The sequence below is a fragment of the Ostrea edulis genome, chromosome 1 (genome assembly GCF_947568905.1).
Source record: "Ostrea edulis chromosome 1, xbOstEdul1.1, whole genome shotgun sequence".
Taxonomy (NCBI): domain Eukaryota; kingdom Metazoa; phylum Mollusca; class Bivalvia; order Ostreida; family Ostreidae; genus Ostrea; species Ostrea edulis.
Genome location: NC_079164.1, coordinates 92,972,874 through 92,994,299, shown reverse-complemented (window position 1 = coordinate 92,994,299; position 21,426 = coordinate 92,972,874). Strand labels below are relative to the sequence as shown.

At 35.4% G+C, this 21,426-nt stretch overlaps 1 protein-coding gene across 1 annotated transcript; it reads left to right on the top strand.

Moving 5' to 3' along the window:
• Positions 1-12: 12 nt before the first annotated feature.
• On the top strand, positions 13-21,376 carry LOC125673759 (uncharacterized). The gene is made up of 15 exons (XM_048910551.2): positions 13-308; positions 1,807-1,882; positions 3,557-3,613; positions 3,806-3,932; positions 4,142-4,231; positions 6,832-7,019; positions 8,047-8,095; positions 8,266-8,365; positions 8,510-8,637; positions 10,877-11,356; positions 12,112-12,371; positions 12,461-12,646; positions 14,902-15,053; positions 16,359-16,485; positions 20,854-21,376. Exons 2-15 carry the CDS (start codon positions 1,819-1,821, stop codon positions 21,132-21,134), a joined length of 2,289 nt encoding a protein of 762 aa, XP_048766508.2. The 5' UTR covers positions 13-308; positions 1,807-1,818; the 3' UTR covers positions 21,135-21,376.
• Positions 21,377-21,426: the final 50 nt, after the last annotated feature.

Here is a 21,426-nt window from a genome sequence, read left to right as displayed (position 1 = left end):
AAAGGTCGATCCCGATTTGACTTTCTGAACGTAGTCAACATTTTGGGTTTTATTATGTATGATCATGACACCTTATGTATATTGATAACTTATTTAGGTCGCCAATAATCAGAAAAATTATAAGGAAATCAGTTACGTCGGATTAGGATAGAAAATAAACTGGTTCCCTTAACTGGTAACATTAGAGCAGACGATTATACACGGTGTGTTGACAACGGTAATCGAATTCTATTAATTAGGCATTTAGGCCTAGTTGGGCTGCATTCAAGATCGTAGCAGGTAACCTAGCTGCTTGGTTAGATATCTAGGTATGTTGAGCAAACTGTGTGTATTATCGTTTGTTATCCTTTAACCTTATGAACAGCTAGCTTAGATGCTCAAGACCTAGTACAGCCGATATGATCTTGAACCAGGCGCTTGTTTCATAAATTTTGCAGTATAGCTTGCGAAGTTTATGAAACAAGCACCTGTGTCTTCAACACATTCCTGCAATAATTATAATAGAGCCCTCCCAATTCCAGGATTGGGTAAGTTACAGTTAATTAATGTAAAACTAGGGAGTCCTTTTATTATGATCATGGTACTAGAGTCTATCTCGCAACAGGATCACTGTTAACGGTTAAATAAATTTCATAGTATTGGACATATAAAATGACTATGATCTAAAAATATTCCTCTGATACCATATTTTATTCAATTCTGTAACGTGTAGCGGTCACTCAGCCAAGTACTGATCGCGCTCGCCGTTGCTTAACTTGCGTGATGAAGAGAGAGACTCTACCACATCATTAGAAAAGCTAGCTCCCTAGCGAGGCAGCATAAGGTCCCTCTTATACTGTCCGCTACACTCCCCACCCTCCCAATCGGGGAAGCTTTGTCCCGAAGCTTAGCGTGAGTCCTCTCTGAGTGTTTGGCACCTGCTCAGTAATAGCATCCGCCGTTCCCGACGACAACCACTGTCAACCCCGGACGAATCCACGTCCGTACCCAGAGCTCCGAAGAGATTCTACCTGAAGCAGGCCTCCCGCCAAACACCAGAGTCACTACACTGCCACCAATTTGTAACGTGTAGCAGTCACCCAGCCAAGTGCTGATCATGCTCGCCGTTGCTTAACTTGCGTGATGAAGAGATACACTCTACCACATCATTAGAAAAGCTAGCTCCCTAGCAAGGCAGTATAAGTTCCCTCTTGTACTGTCCGCTACAATTCATTATCATATCAAATTTAAACCATTTAAACTCAGACATTTCTGTAGTTTCTTAATTCAGTTTTTTTTTGGTACAAGTTTACTATTTCAACGGTATCAGGTCTGCTTGCCCTATCTACCTGTTACCTGTTCGCTAATCTCAGAGAGATTCGTCGAGGCTAAATATTTGGACTGACGCCTTTTCTGAAGAGGCGTCAGTCCAAATATCCAGTCTCGACGAATCTCGCCAAGATTACCTGTTTGCATGAGTCCGTTCGCCCAGAGTCTGCAGGTCTCCATAATTCTCGTTTGCCCTATACCTTGTTCACCCTAAATCATGTTCGCCCTTTTGTATTAAAACTAGATGTTATAAAACTAGTTTGTTCTAAACATCTAATCATGATTCCCTGGGGTAGGGTGGGGTCAAAATTGGGGATCAAAGTTTTATATGCCGATATTTAGAAATAATCTTTGAAAATATCTGGAGAACTATTTAAGCAAGCGATATAAAGTGAGTGAATCAAATAATTTAATTTTAATCAGATTGGCAAGAACACTATATACAGTATAACATCTCTCACACATACAGAGAGCATAATTAATACAAATATTTTTCAGTGTTGGCAGTAAATGGCACATACATTGCATCTAGCGGGAAATGCATCAGAACTGGATAAACTGATTCAAAGCTTTGGTTAGTATCAGGTTTTTAGCTCACCTGAGCTTTAAATGTATTAGTGAAGTTTTTGGAGGCCTAAAAATATATCTGTGTTTCTAGTAAATCGTCAAAATTAGGGTTGGTAGGTCATCTTTTTTTAAAAAAAATATATCTGAACTTCCTGAAACATTTCATCTCGCAAACAGTTCCCATATTGAAAAATGGAAATTCAGTAACACCACACTGGTGTCGCTGCTTTGTCTACCTTTTACACCTTTTTTTTCACGGATCTACCTTCCATGACGCAAAGATTCAGTTATCGAATGATCAAAATGCTGATTTTGACACCGATTGGAATTTTGTGTATTTGTGCTGTCATCATGCTCAAAGAAATCGAATGGCGGGGATGCAACCTAAGTCAAAGTGATGCTTCTTCATTTGTTGGTGCTAAGGTCATTTAAACAGCAATAACATCATATTGGTCATTATTGACTTGTAGAATAATCATCCGAGTACTGAATTATCACATCTGGGATAAGGTAGACCCACTTGAAATAAAGTTGTAAAAGGTAATTAGGCAAACCAGTGACACCAGCTGGTGTCGCGGACATACCCACTTTTCAATATGGATCCACTTTGAATTTCCCCGGCACACAGTGTTGGTAAGAGTTGGTGGAATCTCGGATTAATATTGAGCTGGTGATGGCCATGCTGCTTGTTTTGTATAGTTTTTAGCCACCATATCGGAAAATAATTACAGTTTATTAAAACAATGTCGAAAGCCCCTGAAATTTAGGATTTTTTTTTCTGTCAACCCATTAGATCTAGTTAAATAAATAAATGGATTTTTTTTTCAAAAATTAGGGTTGGGGGCTCAAAAATTGGGTCAACCCGGTCAGGTTACCGGAAACACAGGTTTTTGTAAAGCCTCATCAAAATTGGTCAGTTGTTCATTTTGTTTAAAGTAAAATCTCTCACTTTCCACCACTATTGATTGGTTGATTATGGTTTTACGCCGTTTTGGCAATATTTCAGCTATTTTACGGCCTCCACTATATCTCTTTCAGTAACAATAAGAACAAGAGCTCGGCAGAGTGGGGGCATATCCCCTTGCAATGAGTCAGAGTGCTACAAGCTTTTTTTATGAAGTCCCATAGTAACTTTTACCTTTTGACTCCAAAATCAAAAGGGTTCTTCCTCTCTTAATAACAAAGCTACATGTGAAGTATCAATTCAATCAAACAAAAAATGTGGCCTTTAGGGTGTCTACAGCCTTTCTCTATGAAGTTCTGTTTTGACCTCCAAATTATTAGGGTTCTTCCTCTCTTGATAACAAAGCTATATGTGAAATATCAAATAGATCAAACAAAAAATTAGGCCTGTAGAGTGTCTTCAAGCTTGGCGTTACATACACTCTCTAGCACATACCCACACACAAATGGTCCTGCTACTATATCCCCACTTGCAATGAATATATGCAAGGGGATAATGATGGAGTAAAGTAGGATGTTGTATTATAATAAAGAGTTCGAAAAACATCATTGTATATTGAAAGTGATTACTATCCGAATTGCATTATGCTGTATATCCTACCCTGTTGCAAATATTGAGGTGTGATGACTGCTGAGAACATGCCATAAGACACCTCTGCATACATTCTCATGTAGAATGAAACTTTTTAAAACTAGACTGGACTTTTGTCTATTTCAGAGTTTGAGAATCAGCAACATGTGAAACTGATTGAATCTGAGAATCAACAAATTGATGGTATTGTTATCATGGTTATGTCAAAAATGTATTAATTAGATACACTTAAAATTTGATTGACATTTTGAAAACATTTACTAGTAATCTTTTACGGGCCAATTCTTGATGATAATTTGAATATTTTTCAACCCATTACATAAGTCATTAAGATTCTTAATGCTCAAACACTAGTTTTACTATTGAAATATCTAGCATTGGTAAAAGAGTTGGTGGATAAAAAGGATACCTTTGCCAGACTGCAAGAGCAAATTTCAAGTTTTGATGAAGAAACGAAGAGAGCCCACAAACAGTTCACTGTCAACAGAGAAAATGTTGAAAGGTGAGATTTGAATACTCTAGTTTGATAAATATTGCAGCTAGCTATTACACCAGAAATAGTTATCATAGCTTTAGATTGTTTTTCCAAGTTCAATATGTAAACGTCTCACTGAATGTGATTTAGCGAAAATATTGTGATATAGAATTTCTTCAATGCTTATAAATGCATATGTTAAAATATCAGAAATATGATTGATTTTAAACATGCAGTTTAAAGAAGACATCTGTCGTACTGAAGGAACATGAGAAAGCTCTTCAGAAGAAAAATGATGCTCTTATTGAATTAGGAGAAAGAGAAAGGTAAATTCTGTACTTTGACTAATGAAAATAAAACAGGCAACATATTTTTTATACAAATCTAATGGATACAAACAGAACAGAAAGAGGTTAAAGTTAACACAGATTATTTAAGTTGCACTGTATTAAATCTTTTGCTATGTGTGGAGGACTTCAGTTTTGCCAGTCAGCCTAATGTCATTTACATGGACTGTTAATTAACTTTGTTATTATTTCACATTATGTTTCACAATGGCCTACATTTTTCCAGTTGCTGCTTTTATACGGGAAGTTGAGGGCATACATATCAATGCTGTCCTCAGCTTCAGTTTCTTCGATTTTATGGAGAACACTTTTTAAAGTGTACACTTTGTCAAATTGAAGGGATGGGTAGGGGGGTGTAAACTGTATTTGATGTTTATTTCTGTTCAAGTTTTGATACAATTACATCTCAAAATAATAGCATATGATAATGTAACTGTAATCAGGCATGTAGCATCGTTTTTCACAAAGATAAGAATAACCAACTTTGCATGTAATAATAACGGAAAAAATACACTGGTAAAAAAGCGGCAGCCTCCCAAAATACTTCTCATTACCAGCTCGTTGGAGTTATCGCGCTTTGATGACTCTTGTGCGTCATTGGTAAGAAAATGCACAAATCTCGCGAGCAAGTGCGAGATTACTGGGACATAAACGGAACAAAACGTACATAACACACACCCCCCCCCCCCCTTTTTTAAGAGTTAAAATGCATGGTGTATTTTTAAATAAAATTACCATTAGTCAAACCGCATTTTTCAAATATTCTAACACTATCTTATTAAAGATGTTACATGTTTTTTAAACTCCACCACATCTATTTTAAAAATTCCAAACAACGATGTTCTCTGGACATCCAAGTCCATCAATATTTTGTAATTTTCAAATTAGCTTAGATGCAGTTTGGAAACGCATTAGGTGTGTTAATTAGTGTTATAAACGTCTTTAAAAAATGCAGTTTGGCATATACATGTATATAACTTGTTGTAAAATATGGGGGGGGGGGGGGGGGGTGTACGTGTACGATTACAAAGTCCATGCCATATGAACCTGTCCTAATTGTATGATAAAATAGAATATCCTCATAGTCTGACAGAATAACTTTAAAAACATTAATCACATTGATTACAAGAAAATTTCTTGTGTTGGATGTGCATATAGGTTTTTCCCTTTACAGTTCTTCTTGTGATTGATGCTTTATATCGCACGGTCAGATTTGGCAAATTTAGTAGCTTCTCTCCCTCACATAGTTTAATAAGTTCGTCTGTTTTCTTGTAAGAATAATCAATTCCTAAATTTGACTTTAGAATTTTAATCAGCGTTGTGGTTTGCAGTCGGTTATAATATATATTCGATACCATTATTCATATTACGTATGCCTAAGTAATGTATTCACATTATGTTGTCCCGGTAGCACGACTTTACGCGCCTTTAATTTGAAGAGTTCCACTAATGGAAATGATAAGTATTGCCATGTGATTGATAATTATTTTTGTGTATATTTGAGCAAGTTTAAATACACAAATTTAATTTTCAAAAGATTGAATAACATGTGAGATAACAGATTTCAATAGAAAGATTACATGAGAGTGCAGATTCAATATAATTAAAGCTATATGATACAATGTTCATGTCTTACTTTGTACAAAATTACTTTAAAGCAGATTAATTAGTTTTTAAAGTTATTAACTTACCTTAAAAGCATTTAATTACAATCAGAAATAGTAAATTTTCTATGTATTCCTTATAATAACACTGATTGAGGTCAACAACATATTGTACGCCTCCTGTATTCAGGGGGAATAATTTGTACTGCTTTGTGAAAAATGTATGATAGTATTAAAAAATATTATAATCAGCAAATGAATTGAGATTTTTCATAATAGAAGCATAAAACATTATGGAAGATTTTACATGATTAAGAATTGTTATAAGAAATTTCACCAAATGAATTTAACCTAGAGTACATCTTAAATATATATACCCAGTATGTTACATATGAAAATGAGTGAATTTAATTATATAATCTTTCTATTATGTTCATGAAAGAAACCAATCATGATATGTTTCCATTTCATACCTAAATTCAAATAAGCACCTTATGCATTCTATATTGGAACAACAAGATGAAATGTTTGGAAATTTTGTTTATGAGACGTTTATTACAATGACTGTGTGTTTCTCAATTTTATTTTACAGAGATAAGCATTATTACAGAAAATATTGTTTAAAAGACTAAGCTAGACAATGTGTGATTGTTTAAATTAAATTTATGACCCAAATGTTTTGAAAAAATATTAGTGTCAAAAGCAAATCAAGCTTGATTGCCAAGATATCAAAGATATCATACTGTAAACGTACTTTTTTCCACGGGTTCATAAGTCTGCGGAATCACAATTTCTGTTTATTCCGCGGGTAGAAAATTGGGCGGATTTCTTAGATTGCCACTTAATGTCTTTCATTTACTTTAAGTATGCTGGGATAAATTTCCGCGGAAAATTTGTGGCCGCGTACATAGCGTAAATTAATACCGCGCGGAAAAAAGTACTTCTACAGTAATTTTAAATTATTTATTTTGACAGTAAAGAGAGATCCCAAATTCTTGAACACTACAGAAACATTTGGAGGGATTATGAGGCCAAGTACAAGTCTTTTCCTTTGGCAAAGACTTTGGAGACCCTTCAAGCCGAGAACAGACAGTTGGAAGATCAGTTGAAACAGGAAGAAGAAGAATGTGACAAACTCAGAAAGAAGCTGGTTGATTTAAGTGGTATGTGTACATTGGATGCATTTAAATGGGAATAATAAAGGATAAATGTCAGGAGAGGAATATATTTAATCTCATCAAACATATTGATACCTTGATATCTCTTCTTTAGGAAAAAGGCCTAAGCCTGTAACTCCTGCTTGTTGAGAGCTGTTTAATTTCTCACAGTATACCGGTATTATGATACAACTTTATGTATGCGACTGAAAAAGGGAGACTCAGACAATTATATAAATCATCAATCACTACATTGAACAAGCACATGTAATGACAAGGTGCAATGTTAAGGAAAATTGCTTTTCAGTTGTAATTTTCACATGTCATATACTATATTACATTTAGTAAGTCATCAATGTTCATTATACCCCCCGCAACAAGTTGTGGGGGGGGGGTATACTGGAATCGGGTTGTCCATCTGTCTGTCTGTCCGTCCGTCCGTCTGTAGACGCAATGGTTTCCGGGCTCTAAAGCATTATCCTTTCCACCTACCGTCACCATATCATATATATGGACTATCCATGGGATGAAGATATTCCCTATCAATTTTGGGGTCAAAAGGTCAAAGGTCAAGCGCACTGGACATCGAAGTAGCAATATGGTTTCCGGGCTCTAAAGCGTTATCCTTTCCACCTACAGTCACCATATCATACATATGGACTACCCATGGGATGAAGATGTTCCCTATCGATTTTCGGGTCAAAAGGTCAAAGGTCAAGCACACTGGACATCGAAGTAGCAATATGGTTTCCGGGCTCTAAAGCGTTATCCTTTCCACCTACAGTCACCATATCATACATATGGACTACCCATGGGATGAAGATGTTCCCTATTGATTTTGGGGTCAAAAGGTCAAAGGTCACGCGCACTGGACATCGAAGTAGCAATATGGTTCGGTTTGTCATACCATTTGTTTTTTACACTCAGAAAAGAGGTAGTTTATACCTATTACCAACACCCTTTGGGAGATTTGGGTAAGCGGGGGGTATTCTTAGTGAGCATTGCTCACAGTACCTCTTGTTAATTCTTGTAGAGACAGAGTGCAGTGATCTGAAAGACTTCAATTCTTTTGCTGTGATGATGTATCCTTAATGTTCAATTCTTTTTAAGTGCATGGATTAAGATAAATGTCTGTGAATTACTATGATATTGTATTGCTTAATGGACAAGTTAAAGAGAAAATAGTATTTAACAGATACTTGCAAATAACTTGATTCATTTGATTTCATGTTTATTTACTTAATAAGTAAAGAGCAGGAATAAAACTTGAGACTAACAGTGTAATTCAAAATTGTGTTATGGTTGATCTAGATCTATCAAAATCACTGGAGGAAATGCAGAATTTGACAATGGTAAACATCTGATGTTACAAAATTTTCAATTGATATATTTCTCATATCATTATAACTATATGAATATGTTGTGTTTCACTAAACATTTATTCCATTATGTTTGACTTTGTGGCCCATATGATTGTGTTTATCCTATCATTACAGTGTCCAAAGAGTTTTCAACAGAAGGCTACTTTTGAATGTACTACCCAGAGCAACCAGCAGTCCGACATGTCCAGAAGTCCTCGGCAACAGTCTACTGCTCAAACTCAATATAATCCCAAGCTTATCAGGTAATATGACAAGAAACTTCACATACCTACCACCCAAAGCAAAGCATAGCCTTTATAACCTTATCAGGTGTTTAATGCAGAGTCTGGCTAATGAAATTAATCATGTTTCTCATTAAATGGAACAGAACTTTTAAAAAGAATTTTTAATGAAATGAAACATTACTCCACTGTTGACATTATTCCATACTTATATGAACACTTTGATCTGCGGATTCGTTATCCCTTCTTAAGCCACGCACTCATACTAAACTGTATGGAGAAAGACAGTTTGACGTGTTCTCATCTACCCTATGGAACTGCCTCCTGCTGGATCTTCGATTCAAAAGTTCATTAGCTATTTTTTAAAATAAACTTGAAACATCTTTTTAAACTTGCATTTGATTTGTAATTCTGAGATTTTACAGGTATGGTATCCGAAACAAAAATAAAAGATCCCTTTCTCAGAAACTTTTACTATGTCTTAGATAACCTTTTATAGATTTGCCTACTTTTAGTTACTATGTTAACCTTAGTTTAGTATTATTCTTAAAATTAATTAATGTCTTTTAGTTCACCTGAGGTGAAAGCTGAAGTGAGCTTTTCTGATCACCCATTGTCCGCAGCTGTCAGCCTGTCTGTCTGTAAACTTTTCATACTTTTGACTTCTCCAGAACCAATGGGCCAATGCAACCTCATCCTTGGGTGAAGGGGATTAGAGTTTGTTTAAATGAAGGACCATGCCTCCTTCAAAGGGGAGATACTAGTAATCCCAAAAATGCAAATATAGGGTGGGGTCATTTAAGAATCTTCTTCTCAAGAACCACTAGGCCAGAGAAGCTGAAATTTACATGAAGGCTTCTTGACATAGTGAAGATTCAAGTTTTTTAAAATCATGACCCCTGGGGATAGGGTCGAGCCACAATAGGGGATAAAAAAATTTACATGCAAATGTATAGGGAAAATCTTTAAAAATCTTCCTTTCAAGAACCACAGGGCCATAAAAGTGGAGGCTTATCTGAAAACTTCCTGGTATAAAGTAGGTTCAAGTTTGTTCAGATTATAAGCCCGGGGGTAGGGTGGGGCTACAATAGGAGATCAAAGTTTTATATGCAAATATATAGGGAAAATCAAGTTTGTAAAAATCATGGTTCCCAGGGGTAGGTTGGAGCCACAATAAGGATCAATGTTTTACATACGAATATGTAGGGAAAATCTTTAAATATGGGCTCAGGTGAGCGATGGGCCCATGGGCCACTTGTTTAAATGTATGTATTGTTCTTTGTTTTCGTTTGTTTTGCATGTAAAGTACTGCTTTATGGTATTTGTGTTGAATAGAGTTCCATTTCAACTGAATACCTTCGGGGCAAAGTGAGCCCCTATATTAAAAATCATTAAAGCTTACATGAAATTTTAGTAGCCCACACATATGAAATTGAAAAACATGATATATTTTTGTTATCAATAAGGAAAAAACCATCAGGTTAAATTGCAATTTATTTAAAAAAATCAATAAGCAAATTTAATTTCCGTAATTCTTTCAAACACTCCTCTCTCTCTCTCTCTCTCTCTCTCTCTCTCTCTCTCTCTCTCATCCCCACTTTCATTTTGTCAACCTAGCAAAAATATCGGAGTTCATGCACTTAATGATCTTCACGGTGTTTGACTTTAACAAAGGTTCTTCAAACTTTTTATTCGATTTCGAACGTTTTCAGCTTTACAATGCTGTCAAGTTTATAGATCAGTCAACCTGTCATAGTGATTGGACCTTTCGTGTCATGTTTTGTTCACACAGCATACGTCATCCCCTTTTTGCCGTCATCAAGCCATATTCTCCCCTTCTTTCTACTTTGGTAAAATCAGACGCTTTCTTTTCGTTTCATACTCTTTTGAAGTAACCCTTGCGTGGTTCAACTTCATCTGGTTTACATTTTGGGTGGTTTGATATGCCAGAAATGTCTCGCCGAATCTCAACCGGAAGTTGAACTTCAATTATACATGTATTAGGACTAAGATCGATCAGAAAGAAAAAAGTTGATTGGACAATTACAGAGGGCGACGGGAATGGAAATTTGGGATGCCCACAAGCATAGTATGGTCGCCAATGCGAGTGGGTGAGCGGTAATTTGGAACCCTGTAAATGTACAATAATAATGGTAAACATTTTCACAAACCCATCCTTGAAAAATGATGGACTAAACTGAACATGGAAGATTTTCAAGACACAAGTGATAAAAATCATTCATTTGAATTATAATTCCAGTGAAATTAGACAGAGAGAGGAAGAAGGAGAGGCCCAGATGCAAGTGACAAACAACTCCCAGTCCGATCAAGTAACTCAACTACATCTCTCTGGAGACAGAATTATTCCAAGCTCTACAGTAACTACAGAACCACAGAAACAGTCAAACCAGGAGGAACCTATGGTTTTCAGTAGTTCTGGATTACAGGTGACAGAGGGAATTTTACCACAACCAGGTCTGTTTGAGGACAAGGGTAATCACACCAAGCAGATCCCAAAGGTCAATGAACAAGGTGATAACAACAAGGTGTCCAGCCTGCAAGTCGTGCCACCCCTCTTAAAGAGTACCATTCCAGCAGTATCAAAACTGGACGAAAGATCAGTAACCCATGAAATGAGTCCAATGATGCCTAAAGCATATATACCTTCCTTAGAAGAAATGAGAGCAAAAGTAGCAATCCCCTCAAAAACTCTGAGTCCAAAACTTCAGGTAGAAATCAGGTAATAAGTTGATAACAATTTTAATTTGGTCACTTAGATATTCCATGGTTGTATGTTAAGGACATGTGACGTTTCTCAATAATACTGTGGACTCATTTTAATTTGTGGGGCCAATGTTTGTGGATAAGCAAAATTTTGCTGGTTCGTGGGGAAGTAATTTCATGGGAAACCGATTCGATGTCACTAGGAGAGATAACTCTACTTGGTTTAAAAAAATGCTCGAGGACACGTAAATTCGTGGGTAAGAGTGACCCACGAAATCCACGAACATCAACCCCCCACGAACAATGATGATTCCACAGTATATAATTTTTTGTGATACGTATAAATCATTTGCATTCTATCTCATTTCTACAAAAAATCTTGGGGTGTCTATTTTAGAGTTAGCATATTTTGATGGTTACTGGTTGTTCGCAAGTAAAAATGTAAAGTCAGCTTTAATGTATTACAGTAAGTTGTATAAATGAACTTCACTGTAGTAAAGGAGAAAAAAATCATTGGAATAATCTGGTATTGAACCCGGGACCTTTGCATTACTAGTTACATGTAGATGTCTGTCCATTATGAGCTATCCAGGTTGATACACAAAGTATGGTAATATCACTATAATATAAAAGTTTAATCTATTTCAGAAATCATGAGAGAACTCTTCATATTGAGGAGATGAAAAAAAATAATTTTTGAGAAAATGTCAGAAACATTATGCTTATGTACTTTAAAAAACACCCAAAAACTTAATATTTGTATTTTTGCAGTTCAAAGACTCCACAGCTTCACATCCCATCCATTTCAAAGCTGTCAATAAGTCAAACTACCAAGGCCCCATTAAATAGCTCAGTGATTCCAGTTATCAATCAACAGTCCAGAAAGACAACCAAAACTTCAACAACTGAATATTTGCAAACTTCAGTTGGTCAGCATCTTGAGAAGAGTAACAGTGCACTTGGATTAAATACATGTACCAGAGATATCAGTGCTCAATTTGAAAGGCCACAAATTATAGAATCTTACAATGGTAAAACCTGTAAATTTAAAGTTTTATAAAAATGTGAAGTTTATGTATATGTAACTCCAAACTTAGTGTAAAATTCCCATACTTTGTAGAGTCAAGAAATCCAAAATTTACATCAACAAATGATAGTGGGAAAGTTATCTGCGGTGAAAGGGCTGTAATTGAAACCAATCAAAGCGAGGAAGTAGAAATGGAAGAAACAGAAGCATCCAGGACAGCAAACACACCTAAAATGCCAGAAGTTCAAGGGGAAGTTAGTAGTGCCTGTTCAACTCCAGGTTTGCCTCTATCAAGTACTAGATCAATTATTGTATTTTATATGCCAGTCAAGGACGTGCCATATTATTGTTATTGTAATTAAAAGATTTATGGTATATAGCGCCCTATCAACATTAGTTCTCTAAAGCGCTTTACAGATGTGAGAAAAAAGATAATATAAAATCAATGTGCACATACATGTGAATACAATATTCATAGTGTCAGAATTAAAATGCATAATTACCGTATTAATATATAGCGCCTAAATGTAAAATATAATTACTCTAACAACATAAAAAACAACCCTAGGAATAATTAAATACCTAGAAAGGAAAGGACATTATGGTATGGCATCGTCCTTCTGTCTGAACTATGGTGTCGTCCTTCTGCAGAATGCAAAATGAATTGTAAGCTCCAGGATCTTACAACCTGGTACATTTGGTTACCATGATGAGAGGAAGATGCCCGTTGTTTTTCAAGGTCATAGGTCAAGATCATAGTATCAGTTAATTGGAAAACCTTGTAAGCAGAATAAAGATCGAACTATAGGGGCTAGGATCTTACTACTTGGTACATTTCATCACCATGATGAGAGGAAGATGCCTATTGTTTTTCAAGATCAAGATCGTAGTATCAGTTAATAGGAAAACCTTTTAGGCAGAATACAGACTGAACAATTGGGGCTAGGACTGTCAATCTTGGTACACATACTCCTCATGCCAAGTGGAAAATGCCTTTTGTTCTTCAAGGTCAAAGGTCACGGTCGTAGTATCACTTAGTAGGAAAACCTTATAGGTAGGATACAGACCGAATTGTTGGGGCTAGGACTATCAAACTTGGTACACTTACACTTTATGCCAAGTGGAGGATGCCTGTTGTTTCTCAAGGTCAAGGGTCAAGGTATCACTTACTAGAAAATCCTTGTTTTTGTTACAGATATAGATATTGCCATGAATTTAGTCATAAGCTTCCTCTCGGAGGAATATAAGTCATGCACCATGACCTACTTTAGGGGTAAAAGTAGGTCAAACAGTTTTCCAATTTAATTTTTTTAATTTTTTTTTTCTGTCATGAATACAGGTATAACCCAGAAATTTTGTCACAACCTCCCTTTCGGAGAAAATACGTAATCTGTTCACATTTCAACTTGATTGGTGCACCATTACTTACTTTAGGCCTAAAATCAAAGTCTTTTAGCTCAAGTGAGCTTTTCTGATGACACTAAATGTTGTCCGTTGTCTGTCTGTTCGTCCATCTGTCTGTCCATCAGTAAACATTTTACTTTTTCGACTTCTTCAGAACCACTGGGCCATTATCAACCACACTTGGGAAAATCTTTAAAAATCTTCTTCTCAAGAACCATTGGGCCAGGAAAGTACAAATTTACACGAAAGCTTCCTAACATAGTGCAGATTCAAGTTTGTTAAAATTATGGTCCCAATAGGGAATCAAAAGTTTTACATACAAATATATATGAAAAATCTTCTCAAGAACCATGAGGCCAGAAAATTTTACATGACATATTGCAGATTCAAGTTTGTTAAAATCATGGCCCCCAGGGGTAGGATGGGTCCACAATAGGGAATCAAATGTTTTACAAACAAATGAATATGGAAAATCTTTTAAAATCTTCTCAAGAACCTTGGGACCAGAAAAGTTTACATGTACTTGAATGCTTCAAGTTTGTTAAAACCATGGCCCCCAGGGGTAGAGTGGGGCCACAATAGGGGATAAAAGTTTTATATACAAATATATAGGTAAAATCTTTGAAAATCTTCTGAAGAATCACTGGGCCAGAAAGGTTTATATCTACATGAAAGCTTTCTGACATAGTGCAGATTCAAGTTTGTAAAAATCATGGCTCCCAGGGGTAGGTTGGGGCCACAATAGAGATCAAAGTTTTACATGCAAAGATATAGGAAAAATCATTAGATATAGGCCAAGGTGGCTCATGTGAGCGATGCGGCCCATAGGCCTCTTGTTGGACCTTTTTCTCATCATGGGTACAGATATTGCACTGGCATTTTGTCACAACCTCCCTCTCAGAAAAATACATCATCAGTTCACATGTCAGATAGATTGGTGCACAATGACCTACTGTAAGGCTTTTCTATTTGGAATATGTATGATATCAATATTCAGAAAGCATAATGTGCTTACAGGTCCCATGAGCATATGTTGTACCATTTGTGGTACTCTTGTTAGATATATTTCAATAATTCACATTTCTAAGTACATGTAATATCCATTTTGATTTAATCTCTTCCTTATGCAGAATCTTTACAAGGATCTACAGGAGGAGGAAGTGGTGGATTTAGTCCATTTGATATCGATAAACATTCTGAAAGAGTTAAAATGTTTCACAAGTCCCCAGGCATTCCACCTGGTATCTACACATCTAAGCCAAGAGTCACCTCAGAATCAGTGGTAATAGTCCTTTCATATATTTTACGTGATATACTGTATGTATGTATGTGGAGATAGAGAAGGGGGGATAATCAACTCAATGTTGGAACACATAATGTAATGTAAAAAGGTGGATTAAAATGTCTCAAATCATTAACCAATCAAGTTACAGTATTTCAACTATTATCAGGAGTAGATGTATCAGCCAATCAACTTCAGGCAAAAGGTATAAATACAGCCACACCATATTTAGTCTGGGATTTTTTTTCCCCCCTAGTGTAGCAGGCCCCTACTGGGCAGTCTGCACTATAAATCTACACCATCGTCGTAGTCTGTTTTTTTTAGTTTTGATTGCCAATGACACCTCACCACATAATATACCAAGTGTAACAGGGCCCAAGCAGGACAGTTTGCATTTAAAATCTTCTCATGATTATTCCGTCTGTACACTTCAGGGTGAAAGCTGGGACAAGTCTTGGGACTGTTTCGGAAAGCAACAGAATTGTTCAGCATCCACTCAGATACTGGGCATGGTTTTGTATTAATGTGACTCGAATTTACATAAAGTGCATGTCTCTGTGAGTTATATGTTAGGGAATTGTGTTGGCAAGGGTCGATAGTTGTGGACTAGCTGTATCCGAGAAAAGTTGGCAGTGCAGTATACAGCTGCCAAAGTAAGTGCTTATTGTAAGGTAGGGTTTATTTTGTCTAGGTGTGACCTCATAGTTGATTTTGTTTATTATCATTGTTTTAGGTTTTAATCGTTATTCAAATATGACCAAGGAAAACTATATAAATATTTTCCGGATTGTACTTGTTTTTGTGGCTCTGGTTAGTTCTGCTGATCAAAATCACAAGTTTTGTTGTGATTTAACTTTATTTTTCTAGGATGGAAACCTAAGTAGACCCAATTAGTAATTAAAATGAGTTATTTGATTATGTAATTTGTTACTGTAGCCTGACTAATAAAATTGTTATGGACCAAAAGTATAAGATATGCATCTAAGTATAAATTTGGGAATTTTGAAATTTTTATTATTTTGAAAACATTGCAAGTTTAACAAAACATCAGTTGGCAAAAAATTAAAACTCTCACATGAGTGAGTATTTACTAGTATCATGATCAACAGCCTTGTGGCATAATCCACTGAGCAAATCAGATAAGCAAATATGATTTACATTTTATATTTTATTATTTATGTGTGTGTGATGTGTATCATTTTGAAATATTGTGATAAAGTTTTACTCATCTCTTTATGGTAACTTAGAGAGCTGTTCATTATCGTCACTTATTGTTGTACATCCCTACTTCTTTTTTTATTGCAGATAAATACCAACACAGTGACTACCAGTTCAGCAAGTCAGTCATTCCTAATGCAAAACACTGAAGCAAACCCATTCAGTATGAATGACTTTGATATGTACAATAGGGAAAAACCAAACCAATATTCAGGTAATTAACAGATTTTAGCATAGTTACCAAACTTACACAACATCAGATTGGTCAATTTGTTTGCTAAAAATGGGTGATGTAAAATTCTGTAAAGGCAAATACATGTATTGTAAAATCAACAATGTTATGCAAGTGGAATTTTCATTATTTCTGTGGTATGGACATGCAACTGAAATCAAATTCTCCATGAACAGGAGGATGTGAACCAAAAGAATGACAATTGTTTATCCATGAAATCTATACACCTGTAACATTTTTGTTGAGCCTAAATAACCACAAATTTAGATCATCCATGGACTGAAAAAACTGTTTAACCATCAAATCATGTCATGACAAATATCCTTATTTTCATGTTAGACTTTTTACATGCCTGTCAAAAGACGGGACATTTTATGGTATGGCACCATCCGTTGTCAGTTTGTCTGTCTGGACCTTGTAAGCAAAATGCACCGTAAGCTCCAGAATCTTACAATTTGAATGGTTTTTGAGCTTGGACTTTCACCTACTTTTAAAAAAACAACCTATTCAATTTCTCCTGAACTATTTAAGGTAGGGCTTTCATATTTTGTATATAGGTTCTTTATGGAAAGACCTTATTAATATTTTAACCTTGACCTTAGAGTTGGACCTACTTTTTAAATATCTTACCTATTCATTATCTCCAGATCCATTCAAGGTAGATCTTTCATATCTTGTTTAAGAGATTTCTTATGGAAAGACATTTTATTCATACTATGACTTTTGACCTTGTGACCTTCAAATTTGACCTTTTAAGAAAATTTCACCTGTTAAATATCTTTAGAACTATTCTAGGTGGGGTGTTCATATTTTGTTTATAGATTTTTTATGACAAGACCTTGTGATACAATAGTATTTGATCTTGTGACCTTGACTTACTTTCTTTAAAAACCTGACCAAATCAATATTTCCTGAACTATATAAGGTAAAGGTTTTATATTTTGTATATAAATTCTCTATGGCAAGACCTTGATATACTTTGGTGTTTGACCCTTGACCTTGAAGTTTTACCTACTTTTAATAAAATTCTTACCTATTCAATATCTCCTGAACTATTTATGATGGAGTTTTTATATTCTGTATGTAAATTTCTTAAGGTAGTACTCTACATCGTCATAATGGCTGACTTCCTTTAAAAACATGGATGACAAAATCGATATCAGCAATATTTGACTTTTCCTTTTCCATTTAAATACCTAGCCGAGTAGCTCAGTAGGTTAGAATACCGACTTCTGAACTGTAGGTAGCAGGTTCGAGTCCAGCAGGGGTTTTAAATTTTTTTTAGATTACCTTCTACTAAAACTGTATTTTTTGACAAAATAAAGTAAATTTGAAAATTTTTAAATTCAAAATATTTTTGTATATATCCTACACTTTTCATCTACATCAAATTTCTCTGGTGTAGCATACCTCCTTAAGGCTGCATGGTTTGACACTTACTTTTTTGAGCACGTACTAGACCAGTCGGGCTACTTCAAATGAATTTTACTAGACCTGACCTTACATCCACTAGCCCTGACCAACATTCCAGAAAATATTGATAGTTTACTTAATTCAAATGACAAACGTTAAATTTTATCTAAAACGTATCAAATTGTCTCATAAAAAATCGATAGTCTCTTTACCTGGCATGGAAATTCTTCAGTCCATTTAGAATAAAAACGACTTTGACCGTTTATTTCTATTTCATAAAGCTGCTTTGTTTCTTCCCTACATTTTCTTTTTTTCTCTTGGGACATCTTTCTGTTAGGATATTTGAATAGACATTCCCGCACATATGTCAAAACCGAAAAATGACTTTTTATGACGTAATTCATTAAAATTTTACAAAAACTTTCTTACTTAAGAAATGAAACTTATAATTCTTTGTTTAATGCATGTATCAAACAAAAAATTGGATGGAAAACTTCATCAATGTGCATAGCACATTGATGAAAAAGTCTTCCATCCAATTTTTCATTTGAAATCAAGTGAGCTTTTCTGATCAAAATTTGTCTGTTGTCCGTCGTCGTTGTAAACTTTTCACTGTTTCATCTTCTCCAGAACCACTGGGCCAATTTTAACTAAACTTGACACAAAGCATCCTTGTGTGAATGGAATTCAAGTTTGTTCAAATGAAGGGCTAAACCCTTCTCCAAGGGGAGATAATAGCGGGTACCTGTAAAGTGCGAAACGAAATCTACCGAAACGAAACGAAATCTACCAAAACGAAACGAAACCCAACGAAACGAAACCTACCGAAACGAAACAGATGGTATAACCGAACTTTTTAAATTAAAATAATTAAAAATGGTATCTTAGGCCCCTGTGAAAGTTACCACAGATAAATAAAATTCGCCTCCCCTTTGATGTAGGCTTAGGGCTTGACTGATACAAAGTTTTAAAAGTTGGAAGGGGGGGGGGGGGTGAGTAAGGACAAAGTACATATCCGAAGTTGATTAAATACCATGTGAAATTAGTTTCGGATCAGTAAATTTCAGAACGGAGGGTTACAGTCTCAGAGGTCTGGGGAAACACACTAAACGAGGGGTGGGGGTCCCCGGCGTTGGATCCGCCTTTGGGTATAGATACATTGTTTGAAGAAGCTGTTGTCTGAGAAAGTTGAAAGCAGGAAGAGCTCTTAACCTCTTATTTTATCTCTAACTGCTGAGGTGCGAGTGTATACTTTCAATAATGAAATAAATTAAATAGTATACCATATTATATGAATGCAATTCGGTAAGATATATATACATGTATTATTAAAAGTTATTATTGATATGTAGTGAGTCTAAAGATAACTCTATACATTTGGGGTGTTGCTAAGACGTGAAATTGAAAACGGGACGGAAAACGGAAATTGTTTTATGCAATAATATCAGGAGGAGGTCAGCATTTTGTAAAATCAAAAGACTTATGAACAAGGGAAGCATAAATTACAAAGAGAACGGGAAGACATACTCAGAATCCACCGTTTGATATACTACATACAAATACACAATATCCACATTTATACATAGATTTGTCTTTAGAGCAAAAAACACTGAAACATGTATTTATGCCCAAACGCGGATCCAGCGCCGGCGACCCCACCCCTCGTCAAGACCTCTGACCTGTGAGACTGTAACCCTCCGTTCTGAAATTTATGGATTTGAAACTAATTGCACATGTTATTTAATCAACTTCGGATATGTACGTTTTGCTTACTCAACCCCCCAACCCCCCCCCCCCCCCCCCCTATTCCAATTTTTAAAACTTTGTATCAGTCAAGCCCAAAGCCTACATCAAAAGGGAGGCGAATTTTATTTGTATGTGGTAACTTTCACAAGGGCCTAAAATACCATTTTTAATTACTATAATTAAAAGAGTTCGGTTGTACAATCTGTTTCGTTTCGTTAGGTTTCGTTTTGGTGGGTTTCGTTTCGGTAGATTTCGTTTCGTTTCGGTAAATTTCGTTTTGTTTCGTTTCGATTTCGTTTCGCACTTTACAGGTACCCGATAATAGCAAAATAGTGAAAGTACATTAACAACTTTTAAAAATCTCCTCCTTCAGAACCACTGGGCCAATTTCAACCAAACTTGGCGCAAAGCATCCTTGGGTGAAGAGGTTTGTTCAAATGAAGGGCCATGCCCCCTTTAAAGGGGAGATAATCACAAAAATGCAAGAATATGGTGGGTTCATCAAAAGAAAATTCTTCTCAAGAACCACTTGGCCAGAAGAGCTGAAATTTACATGAAAGCTTTCTGACATAGTGCAGATTATGTTTGTAAAAAGTATGGCCCCTGGGGGTAGGTTGGAGCCACAATAGAGATCAAAGTTTTACATGCAAATATATAAGGAAAGTCTTTAGATAATAGGCCAAGGTAACTCAGGTGAGCGATGTGGCCCATGGGCCTCTTGTTTATTTAAAAATTAGAATGTCTATCTAGGTCATTTAGGCATGTTTTATTAGAAACATCATACCATGCATCTTATTTACAAACAAAACACCTTTTTTTATCATTCCAGAAAAAATCACACACAAAAATAGAAAATAATTAAAGCTTGCATATCTCTTCAATGGTGAAATCATAGTTCATAAAGAGGTGTTTTGACAGCCATTAGATAAAAGTTTGGTGTAATGAGCTACCTTAAGTAATGTAAATTCAAGTTTAAAATTGGAGCCAGATTTGATGTTTTTATATTGATTTAAGTGACCACTCCTGCTTCGACAACTTATTGGCTAAAACATGGTTTATTGCTTTTCAATCTGATCGATTGCATTTGGTATTTTCACTGAAGAAAATGATATATAGACAACAAACAGTAAAGCTAACACAAGTCTTTTACTCAGGTGTGCCAAAGATAAGTATTTTATTTAAAATTTCCAGACTTACAAGGATTTGGGGAATTTAACTTCAGTGACAGAGGATTCAGCTTCAATAGCAATACAAATGATTCCTCTGGATCAGGTGGATTAAGTTTTGCTGACACTACCTCAAAATCTGAAGCATCAAGTGGATTCAACTTCGGAAATTCTTTCACTTTTGGAGGGAATTCTACCAAGGATGATAATTGTGAAAATTTCTTATCCGTGTTTGGAAGCAAAAAAGACGACAGTCAAATGGAGTCCCAAGAAACAAGTTTTACTTTTTCCTTTGGTGGATTTTAATCACAAAATATCAGTTGTTTATTGTGAATTATTTGTTGATTGACCAAAACACTTTAATGACTTTCAGTGCAATTTAAAATTGTTATTAATTAGTTGAAATGTTTTGAAATGTTATTTTTCTTATAACTAAGAATTCGAAGTTGTGGTTAATATAATTTGTACCATAAATTGACTTAATAATTCATTTTGTATAGCTTGGTATATACTGAAAAGTAAAATAAATAATAAGTAGGCTCACTGTCGATTGGATTAGGTATCTAGGTTTATTGTTCCTGAAAATAATTAAACAATG

Coding starts and splice junctions, on each gene's coding strand:
- LOC125673759 (XM_048910551.2), top strand. CDS start 1,819: ATGGCACATACATTGCATCTAGCGGGAAATGCATCAGAACTGGATAAA. Junction 3,614..3,805: donor TGAGAATCAACAAATTGATG/GTATTGTTATCA, acceptor TGAAATATCTAG/CATTGGTAAAAGAGTTGGTG. Junction 16,486..20,853: donor AAAACCAAACCAATATTCAG/GTAATTAACAGA, acceptor TAAAATTTCCAG/ACTTACAAGGATTTGGGGAA.